Source organism: Lactuca virosa, chromosome 4, assembly GCF_052849685.1.
Source record: "Lactuca virosa cultivar CGN04683 chromosome 4, Lactuca_virosa_CGN04683_v6, whole genome shotgun sequence".
NCBI lineage: Eukaryota > Viridiplantae > Streptophyta > Magnoliopsida > Asterales > Asteraceae > Lactuca > Lactuca virosa.
Window position 1 is genome coordinate 446,615,369 of NC_136429.1, and position 12,519 is coordinate 446,627,887.

General features: G+C 35.9%; 1 protein-coding gene across 1 annotated transcript; it reads right to left on the reverse strand.

The window, feature by feature from the left end:
- Positions 1-1,437: 1,437 nt before the first annotated feature.
- LOC145106709 (uncharacterized) lies at positions 1,438-1,986 on the reverse strand. Its single transcript, XM_079043646.1, has one exon. It carries the CDS (start codon positions 1,984-1,986, stop codon positions 1,438-1,440), a length of 549 nt encoding a protein of 182 aa, XP_078899772.1.
- Positions 1,987-12,519: the final 10,533 nt, after the last annotated feature.

Here is a 12,519-nt window from a genome sequence, read left to right on the forward strand (position 1 = left end):
TGGATTCTATATCATTTGAATGGCACCGGTGTTGTCACAGCAGATAGAAGTCTTTGAAAAGTTCAGACTAGAATCTAAGAGATGATTCTGAATCCATAGAATTTAAGCATAACACCTTCCAACGGCTAGATATTCAGCTTCATCCGTAGAGAAAGCAACTGATGTCTGCTTCTTGCTAGACCAACACCAATTTGTCTCCAAGCATTTGAGCCCCTCCTAAAGTACTTTTATAGTCAATGCAACATCCACCATGATTAGAATCAGTGTATCCTACCAACTTGAATTCAGAATCATGAGGATACCATAACCCAAGATTGGGTGTATTCTTTAAGTAACAAAAAAAAAATCCTTTTTTACAGCGTGAAGATGAGATTCCTTAGGACTGGCTTGATAACGAGCACATAATATGGTAGCAAACATGATATCAGGACGACTGGTAGTAAGGTAGATTAGTGAGCCTATCATTCCTCAATATAGTGTTGCATTTAAATCAACACCATTTGGATCAGCGCCAATAGACACTGATGAGGACACCGCAGTCTTTGCCGGCTTATAATCAGAAAAACCAAACTTATTCAGCATATCTGCAATGTAGTTTTCTTGACAAATAAAAATACCATCAGTTAGTTAAACCTAAAAAAAAGTTAGTTCACCCATCATGCACATTTCAAACTTGTTGGCCATGATCTCAGCAAATTCTAAACTCAGTTTCTCATTAGTTGATTCGAAGATGATATCATCAACATGTAGTTGAGCAAGAACGATGTGAGATCCTGAGTGTTTGATGAACAAAGATTTGTCAATCTTTCCTCTTTTTTATTACTCGCAAGAAGATAACTCGCCAATCTTTCATACCATGCTCTATGTGTGTGCTTTAAGCCATAGACAACTTTATCAAGACAATATATATGACTTAGAAATTCTTCATTTTCAAACCCTGGAGGTTGTTTATAAAAACTTCTTCTTAAATATCTCCATGTAAAAATGTAGTTTTAACGCCCATTTTATAAACCTTGAAGTTCTTGAATGGAGCATAGACAAGAAACACACGAATTGCCTCAATTCTAGCAACAGGAGAAAATATTTCATCATAGTCTAACCCTTCTAGTTGACAAAAACCTTGTTTCTTATGATGATACCGTATTCATCGATCTTATTTTTGAATACCCAGCGAGTGTCCAATGATGTTTTTTCCTTGAGGATTTGGAACAAGATTCCACACACAGTGACCTTTAAATTCATTCAGGTCATCCTGTATAGCCTTCATCCAGTCAGTTTCTTTCAGAGCGTCAGCGACATTCTTTGGTTCAACCATCGAGAAACATTCACAAACCTGCAGAAGTTGGTACTAACTCTGCTACCAGTGAGAATCTTAAAATTTACATCTCCAATGATTTGAGCTTCCGAATGATCTCGAAGAACTGTACGATTAGAACATTAATTCATGTTGTTTGAAAGAAAATCTTCTTGATTTGATGGTTCAGCTTCGTTAGATATGACATTCTGATCTTCAGAGATAGATTGTGAGTTGATAATTTGATCAACATTGGGAACAACACGCTCAGTGTCATTTGGCAAGAAATCAGGAATAGGGTCTGAAGGACTGTAAGTAAGTTCATTTAGATTTGATGAGGGATAATCAATCTGATCATGAATGAATAAGTCTTCTTCAAAAGTGACATGAAATGTTTCCTCAACAGTTTGCCTTGAAAGATTGAATACCCTAAAAGTTTTGGATATACTAGAAATACCTAGAAACACTCCTTCATCAACTTTAGCTTCAAACTTCGAGCCCAGATCTCTTTGATTCAGGATGTAACAAACAAACCCAAATACATGAAAATAAGAGATGTCTGATTCCCTTCCCTTAAATAGCTCATGGTATGTTTTCCCATGACGCTTAACAATGATTAACCGATTTTGTGCATAACATGATGTGTTGACAACCTCAGCAAAAAAAAAAGGATGAACAACTTCAACAACCATAGTTCTTTCAGCTTCAATTATTATTTTGTTCCTTCTTTCAGCAATGCCATTTTGTTGGGGAGTTATAACAACTAGATAAATTCTGGGAAATTCTTGAGTTTGAGCAAAATTCTTCTAGGGAGGAGTTTCTAAACCCAGTTCCACGATCACTATAATTTATGGACTTTGTCATCATAGAGAACTTCCCATTGTTTAATGAGAGAAATGATTTCATCAGCGGCATGAATCTTCTTTCTTAAAATGACTACCCAGGTAAATCTTGAAAATGCATCGACAATAACAAGAGTATACTTCTTCCCAACTCTTGACTTAATCGGTACTAGTCTGAAGAGATCGACGTGGAAGAGATGAAGAGGTATGATAATGCAATAACATGACTTTGGCTTAAATGAAGACTTGGTTTTCTTTTCTTTTTCACATGCTGAGAAAACCTTATCTCATACAAATTGCATCATAGTAATTCCTCTTACAAGTTGATTCCCTGAAATCTTTGATATGTTCTTGAAATTCAAATGAGATAACCTCTTGTGGCACAACAAATTTAGATGAGACTGAGCACGAGAGAAGAAGCAACGACGAAGAGATTTATCAGTAGAGAATATATACAAGACATCAATATCATTCTGTCAATTAGCAGTTAGAACAGTTACATTCTTTTGACAAACAACCTTTTATTCTTTATTATTAAGGTGAAATTCATAATTAACGTCACACAATTGGATGATTGAGATGAAATTGTGGTGAAAACTTTTCATGTAAGAGACATTATTGAATACAATAGAGTTGCAAGTGATAGTTCCATATCCCTTTGTATCTCATTTGCCATTATATCCATATGTAACAGTAGGACCATCCTTTTTTATGAAATCTTCCAAAAGAGACTTGAATCTAGTCATATGTCATCAGCAGTCACTATCTAGATACCAAATATATTCTTTACCCTGAAACTAAAATATACATTTAATATACACTGACTCATCTTGCAATGGGTAACTTAAGAAAAGATATTATAACAATCATCAGGGAGACCGTTCAAAGAGTTTCCTTTTTTGATCCGCCTGTCATTACGAGTCATGATGTTGTCAGCATGAGTGGAGTTCTTTTTAAAAGTACATTCCATGACTTTATGAGAAGTATCACCACATCGATAACTAATTTTGATTCTATAATTCTTTACTTTAACATTTGATTTTGATTTCTTTTGAACTGCTGAATTCGAAGAACTTTGATTTTTTGATTTAAGAGTTCTTCTTTTATTTTTGGAAACATGAGTGTCCTCGATGGTCTGCTCAGATGATACCTTGTCAAGAGGCTCACGAGGCATTGAAGAGTCATCTAAAATAGAAGACTTTGATTGATCTTCAGGTTCAGAGTTGCTAATGGAGCACATAGGAAACATGCTAAGAATTTCATTTACCGAGTGAAATTCACCATTACATATAGAAAATTTTAGCAAAATCATAGTGTAGGGAATAACATACTCACGATGAGGAGGTCAGCGGGATGGATCAACAGTAGATAATTGAGAAACACGTTTGGTGTTACCATTAGAATCAGTGGAGCAATGAGTATCAATTAAATTTTGATTTATAAAATAAGAACTCACAAATCTACTTTTAAAATCTTTTTCTAAACAATCAGCGTTAAAGAAGGTTGGTTTAGTCTCAACACTTTTTATTAAGGAAACAACACCTTCTATATTGCCTTCAAGAATTATCTAACAATGATATGGAATCTGACCATTAATAATTTTTGTGACATTACAGTGCGAAAGCCCACTTTTAAAAAATATGTTGAATGTTTCTAGCATGATCAACAACTATTTCTTTTTTCACAGTGAAGAAAATTGTTGGTCAGTGAGATACAAGTGTTTTCCTTTTTTAAAAGAGAAAGAGATTTTTCGAGAAAGGAGTCTTTTTCTTTGACTTTTTTTAACTCAAATATGAGAAAATATATTTCTTTGTTTGAAACAGATAAGTCGAAACGTAAATGATCAACCGTGTCAATTTTTTTTGATGTTTTCAACATAAGAATAGTTAACAAGACTTTTTTCCTGATACGCTGAGGTTGCGTCCCATTCCTTAAGGTTTGTACCAACTTGAGAATGATCAACGCCAAGAGTGTCAACGCTATGATTTAATGTGTCAACGTGAGATTCAACGATCTGGTCCATGAGACACTTACCTTTTGAAGCTTCGTCATCTGAAAGGTGTTCTTTTTCAAAAGCAGGTTATAGAATAATCATCATCTCTTGAGCAGTTGATCAGTTTTGAACCAAATGATAGACAGAATATGGAAGTGAGTTTCCAATGGCAAGTCTCGCCTTTACATCGAGATTCATCACCCTTTTTTCTCCCTTACTCTATCCCGACACAAATTTTCATTTTAGCTTACTCAGATGCACCATCATTAGATGATTGATGCATAACAACGATGGGAACTTTGTTGATAATGTCGAGCATATCAAAGACCATGATTTCTATTGAATACATTGCCATTGATTTCCAAGTTGTAAACTGAGTTCATCAAACGGAGGAATCTTGTTACAAACATTCAATTTTAGATTGTAAGAGGTCGACATGATTACTTGAGTATATCAAAAACCTGCTCTAATACCAGTTGAAGGTTTGTATCGATCGGATACACTTCAATTATGACAAAGAAGAACATACTAAACTAAGCGAATAAAGAACAAAAAAATAAAGAACACAAAGAATTCTCCAAATTGTATTTCATCAAGAAAGGGTTTTGTTTTCTCCTAGAAAATGGGTTGTCACAAAGACGGTCACTAAGATGACTACAAGACACACATTAGGGTTTCCCCCTAATATTGAATATATACTAATCTATACAAGTATATCCCTTTATTCAATTGATTTTATCTAATCTATACTAAGAACCGATTCTTATCACAAGGTTATCGGATCTAATACATATTATATATATATATATATATATGTATATATATATATATATATATATATATATATATATATATATAATTACCTAATATACAAAGGTTACATTAGATTATATGACTATACGTTGACCTTGATATGGCTTGCTGGCGCTGGCGCTGATGGTGTGGATGTTAACGCTGACCATGACGTTAGCGCTGATAGTTAGTGTGTAGTGTGCTTGAATTATCATATCATAAGGTGTGACCTTACAACTTTCGTATTCTCTAGTGGTATAGGGTCACTTGGCCACTTGTTTAATGTAGATAGTACATGTTTTTGAAGAGGATAAAACATAGACCTTCCAGTATGTTATATGGTGTTTTTAAAGAACTGTTTACTTTATATAATTTTGGACATACACTCACTACAACAAATATATATCGAATATATATATTTTCCAACCAAACAAGTAGATTAAATACTTTCATTAGAATAAGGATGTAATGGTTTATCATTATCTAAAAGGTATGCAGTTGTGGAGCTAATGTTAGAAAATAACCTCAACCACTCTAGCGTCTACTAATTGCATTTATTTAGACGTTCCTAAATGATTTTTAAGATGAAGTCTCTACCATCCCACTAAATTTCATTCCAAAGACAAGTACGTAGAAAATTATTTTTCAAAATGGGAGATATATGGAACTTTAAGAGCTAAAGAACCGTAAGATAAATGCATCATAGTTTGGAACTAGAAAGTTTTTCACCTTTTATTGAATATGCTCATCTGTTTACCAGAAACTAATTGAAAAAATAGAGATGCATTCATGTATGATGATCAAGTTTGGGCTTGATTAATATTCCTTGATATATTATAAATATATAGAGTAAGTGAATTTTCGAAGGTGAAAACATACACGAATGGAAATCTTTCTAGATTTAAGCTAACATCTCGTAGTATGTAACACCTGTCAAAATTAGGTCAATAACAATCACATGTGATTATACCAATCATGTAATGTGGTTTTGTAAAAAAAAGTAATGTAGTAAACCCACTATGTATTTTCATGATAATTCTAATATAAATATGAACTTTCATACATACTATATAGTATAAATCAAAGTATACGTCCATACGATTCCAAAAATATAGAGAACATCTAAATCTGACTTCGCGTGAAGAAGTTGTGCTAAACCGAACACTATAAAACTCTATAGTAAGAGGAATTTAAAATAGACTTAGAAATAGCTATTGGAGTCTAAAAGAGAGTTGTAGTACTCGTAAATACCTACGCGTGCATATAAAGAACGTCAAAAACGAAGTTCGTATGTGAAAGTTATGACCTTCCGAAGATTCAGCTGTCAGAAACCCTAATCTGACTGAGCTCACGAAGTGAGCACAGAAAATCACGACGTGAGGAGTCATTTTGCCACATTTCCGATCTAGAAGGTGCGTGACGAGGCTACGAAGGGAAAAGTTCTAAGCTCACGATGTGAGCAAGGATATCTCACGACATGAGGTGTCATATGGCCACCTTCCGAAGTTAGGGACGCAAATGGCAAGTCTACGGGGTGACCACCCATGGCTCACGACGTGAGACTATATGGCTCATGACGTGAGAGGCCAAAAATCTTCCTATAAATAGTAGGTCCGACCTTGACACTTCCTTACACCATTTCCCTTTCTCCTCTCTCATTGCCTGAAGCCCTCTTGCATCTCGAGCCCGACGACCTCGTACCGCTGACCGTTTCTGCTTAGATTACATAAAATCACGCTACAAAGGTGAGTTTCACGGCCCCACTTTTTAATATTTTCGGGGGAAAAGGCATGCTAAATATTGCATATACGTTACTATTATGTCTATATGATAGTATATTAGTATCAACGTAGATAGTTATAATAACCGGGATATAGTTGTTCTAAATATAATATTTTAAATATATACAACTATTATCAACTTGTTAGCATGTTCTTGTATTAATGTAGATCTTGAGTTATACTTAGGATTCTATATATATGTTGTGTGCGATATAGTTCCAGAGTTGTACTCGGATGTTCTATATGTTAATTGATAGGTACGTTGTTATTGTTGGTTTTATGTCAGGATAAAACTAGGAACGTTATATGTTACTATTGTTGGTTTTATGTCAAGATAAAACTTGGTTTTAACTCAAATTATAGTTGTTGTACTGCCTAAGTATTATAAATATTAGGAGTAATGCTTAAAGCATAGTCTAATAACTTAGGGTTTTAGACACAAATATGTTTTTACTACTAGAACTAACGGAACTCGACAAGTCCACATGAGTTATTGTATTTATCCACTAAGATAGGAAATCTTAGGGAAAATCCTCTGACCTGTAAGCGCTAATCCCGTGTGAGCGAGGAAGTCGTGTATGAATAAGATACGGGTTAACAACCCCACTCGTAGTTGCTAGCTACAACCCAACGGTTTGCGAGTGACGAACTGTCCTTTTACTTGTTGATTGTTCTGACGTTGATGAAGCATGTGGAACTTATCTTAAGATGTGAAACTTGTAGCATCAAGTAGAGGTTTGAAAAGAGTCATATAGCCACGTTTACGGACTCATGGTAGCAAATTGTTAGAAGCATTATACTTTGTCGTTATACAAGTATTAATGTTAAGTATAAGTTTCCCAAACACTTATACTCTAAGTACAAGAAACTGGTAGGTATACTACTTGTATATTAAGTAGATAATTATACCTAACACACATACTCATATAGAATTGAAATAGATTTATACGTAGTGGTTTTACTCGTACAGAATTGAAATAAGATTTATACGTAGCAACTTTCGTTTGTATGGAATTACAAACAGGTATATTCATAGTATATGAGACTTATAGCTAAACTACTTATTTGGTAAGTAAACTTTTATAACTAGGATATATATATTAAACGTTGGAGAGTCAAAATGATACTTTCAAAACTATACTTTTGAACTTGGAAAATGTATTATTTTTATATGGAGTCAAAACCTGTGGACTCACCAACTTTATGTTGACGTATTTTAAAATGCATGTGTTGTCAGGAAGTTGATAACTATGATACGAGAAATGACGTTACACCGCCCGGTGTTTCCGCCGACGGCCGGGGTGTGACAGATTGGTATCAGAGCTATTAACTATAGTGAATTAGTACTTTCTTAGGAAAGCATGACTATAGTTTAGGGCTTACTCTGTTAGGTTTAGGTATATCCCTTAGCCTACAATATAAAGTATTATTAATTATACTACTAAAGGACTACTTACGGGAGCGGTGACAGGATAAACATGTCGCTTGGGTTGCTGGATTTCAGAACGACTATATGCTAAAATGATCCTGCCCTCCGACTGTCCTGACTGGCCAGTGCCTTATTAGCTAGACCTGAAGTAACAAACAATAATTAATTGAGCATGAATACAACAAATAATAAATATAGAGTCCTATATGAAGACTCAGACCCCCGATGATAATACACCTAAATACCCAAAATGTTTTTGATCTCAAGGATTTAGATCATATATTCCAACTAAAGTTCATATGTGCATAGATCTTATCACAACTAGGTGTAGGTGTACAACTATATTTTAATATGATCAGATCATATGAACTATATAAATTGGGAGTAATATTTGATAGACTAAGCACTTGGTGATCCAAAATCTATAGGAACTAAAATGCCTAGAAGAAGTAGCGCTCGTCTACACCTTAACCAACGACCAGAACCACAACAACAACAACCGCAACCACCACCACTAGAAACAAACCCTCCAATAAGTTCGGCAGAAATTGAAGAAATCATAGCTGTTGAATCATAAAAATGACCCTCTTGAACTTGATCTACCGCAGCTCTCAAGGATCCGCAGTCAACCTTCATCAGCAACCTCATCCGAAGTCATCATCAACCGCAATTTACTTACTAGTTTACTTAGTTTAACTCTTTATCTACTTTTGTTGTAGTACTCTCTATTGTCCAGTATGCCTTGCATGGCTACATTTAGAGAGTTGATCCAATGTAATATTTGAGTCTTTATAAATAGAGCTCAATCTTTCTTATTCAATAGATCTATTACATCTCTTACATCTACCTGATTACGCATCTTTAATCTTATTACTCTCAAAAGTTCACTTGATTCTAACTGAATATTATCTCTCTTCGGAGCAAGTCACTCGTGACTTAATCACTAAGTTTGATCTCACTTACTAACTTGGTTTGAATGCATTCCTTGTTAAGAATCAACTTATGTGTATACATGATATAACACCTGCTGTCATTTACATTTCCTTACATTTCCGCAACTAAGTCTCTAATTAGCTAACTGGTTAATTTATTATTATTGTTGAGCTTTTAGATCCTTTGAGATAAACTATTCCGCAACTATACTTGTTTTAATGTTTGTTCAAGTGTGTCTCAAGTTTTTCTCTCAACAATTGGTATCAGAGCCATAGTGGTTGCTTTTTGAAGCAAAACTCTGATTTTCAAAAGGCCTTCTATACCACTGAAGCTAATTTCTTAAAAAAACTCTTAAAAAGAGACAAGGAAAAATGGCACAAGCGTTATCTCTGAATGTTTCCAACATTGTTGGTGGTTCAAATCGAGCCCCAATATTGGTGGCAAATGAATGTCATCACTGGTCTCAGAGAATGGAAAGATACTTGAGAAGACTTGGTAGAGATGTATGGCGGTCCGTAGAAGAAGGACCACATGTCCCTGTTCTTACACCAGTTCAAACTGACGGCGCCACAGCCAGACTATGAGTAGGTCAACCAGTCATGAATCGTCCCACTAAAGATGACCTTGATAAAATGGAAAATGATGGTGTTGCTTTTTATGAAATCTCTTGTGGAGTTGCTCCTGACAACTTCGACATTATCATATACTGCAAATCAGCAAAAGAGATCTGGGAAGTTCTCAAGAATTTGTATGAAGGCTCAGAACAAGCTCAAGATAAGAAGCTCACAACTGCACTCAATGAGTTCAACAATTTCAAAGCTCATACTCGCGAAAGTTTGGAAGACTCCTTCAAAACGTTCAACCTGATAGTCAGTAAGTTATCTAATGTTGGCACCATCCGCAGTAACCATGAAACAAACCTTCAGTTTCTCAATGGTTTGGGAAGACATTGGACTACTGCTAAGATGATAGTTCAAGGGGATAGAAAGATTCATTCTTTGTCTTCTACAAGCTCTACGGGGAACTGCAAGCACAAGAATCCACCGTACTCAAAGATTGTGCTGAATTATGAGGACCACTTGCCCTTATAGCACAAGCTCCACATAATTAATCCTACTCTCCCTCGTATGACACCCCTCTACAGTCATACGAAGCCGACTCAGAGTATGATGATTAAGAAGAATTTTAGAAGGCTATTGCTCTTGTTAGTCAACAGTTCATCGACTACCACCTCCTTCTTTTCATCAGAATCAGCAGTTGAACAAACCTCCATTCAACCGTAACTTCAACCCGCAGAATAACCATTCTCGCTATCCCAAAAGTTCTCATCCACCACCACAATCTCAAAATACTCTACCAAAGGAGGCACCGCAGTCCATCCAAACCACTGACTCCGGTACTCCCTCAGAAGACAAAAATGATGTTGTGATTTGTCACAAGTGCAACAAAGAGAATCATTTTGCAAAAGATTGCAAGGCTAACATAGTGAAAGACAGATCATTCTACCTGCGAATGGCTCAAGAATTCGAAGCAAAGGAAAAGGCAAGGGCATACGTAGCCCATGTCAAAAGAGACCATCAAGTTTGGTCATCCGGAGATGAAGAAGAAGCCATCGGCAACGTCAAAGGAAGAGGAAAGATCTGCATGTTGGCAACTGCGGATGACGATGGGTCTACAAAGCTCGAAAAGAACTACTGTTACATGGCAAATGATGGAACTCTAAGCATCGTCGAACAGGTAAAACTCATGATTCAAACTCTAAACTATAGCATGCATGACTGTCAACCCTTCATAGACAATCTTAATGACACATGTGTTGTCGTCCTTACAGACTATAACAAAGCTTTAGATGAGAAGAACATAACGTCCGAAGAGATGTTTCATGTTAGAGGACGACTGGACAACAAAAGACTCAAAATGGCTATGTTAGAAAAGGACTTAGAGTTAGAAAAAGATGCAAGAATGTTGAGTGAAACACAACTAGAGATAGCTTTGAACCAAAGAGATTTAGCTCAGAGTGAGATTGTACGCTTAAATCTATTAATAGAAAAATTCTTCAATGAAAGTGAAGCCATTGAAAATTTGGTGAATAATGGAACTGTGGACAATACATACAATTGGGGTTGGTCCAATGGATATCCTACCGCAAAGGATTTCTCACCCCGGTTTAACAAAGATTGACTGTATGTCCCTCCGGACCGAGAATTTCCCAGTCAATGACAAGACCTTTCCCGAAGATATCAGAACACACTTCGGCAGACTTGATAATCTAAGTAATAACTGTGTCATTGAGGAAATTGTGCCTGAGGTTTCGGATCACACAAGTGATCAAACTCCTATCTGTGGCATAATCTATCCAAATTCTCAGACTTCATCAGTTGTTGATGAAGAATTTGTCATAGAGAGTCCCGAAGTCTCACAGGACTGCCCTTCACTGCCCTCAGACCGCAGTGTCTCTCACTGTATTCATGAGCCGCAAAAATCCCACAAATGTCCCATAGAAGTCCCAACTCAGTCTTACTCTGTGGTAGTGAAATCATCCTTACCGCAGTCCTTAATATAAAGCTCTGTGACTCTTCAGCCAATTCATCATGAATTACCCATAGAAAACTTTGAAGTGGGTCAATGCTCTCAAAACCCTAAATCTTCCAGTTCGGATGAATCTAGCCCTCGTTTTCAAAAATTCTCAAAGGCTTCCAGGAAACTGCAGCTGAACACCAATGACTGCGGTTCTCCAAAAACCTTAGCAAAAAATGCTTTCAAAGAGGAAATCCGATCCCGAGGCACAAATCGACAAATCTTTTCTAAAAACAAAAGACATATTAGATTTCCAAAATCTAAGAATCCAGAAAAGTTTGATTTCTCACACTATTTTTCAAAAAACTCTCCCATCAAGAAAACATACAAAAAGGAATGTACAGTTTCAACAGTCATTCCAAACTCATATGACACAACCCAAAAGAAAGTAAGGTCTTTTCGAAGCAATGGTTTTCAAATCAATTCCTCAGATGATCCAAAATGGAAGGGTATCTTACCCACTCCAACACTTTTAAAATCACATCAAAATTTTAACAAATGGAAGGGCATTTTACCAAACCCAACAAAAAGGTCCAAAAAATCTACACGTGCTAATTCTTTTTCGAAACAAACTTTTTCAAATTCCAACAACACCAATGTCAGATCTTACCACCCTCGGACCGGTCACAAGCCTACCTCATCATTTAGACCGCTGACCAAACAAAGTGTCAGAGTAAAAGACAAAATTTCAGCATGTCAGTGTCAATGTAGCTGTCAAAATGGTTCATCTTATGTCAAATTTGGCTCTTTTCAGAAACCTCGTAACTTTTAAAAAAATCGCAACACTCCAAAAACTCACAAACACCCAGGACTAGGATTAAAAGTTGACACGAAACCAGTCCCTGCAACCTCGGTTCATGCATCAATCAGAAACTCAT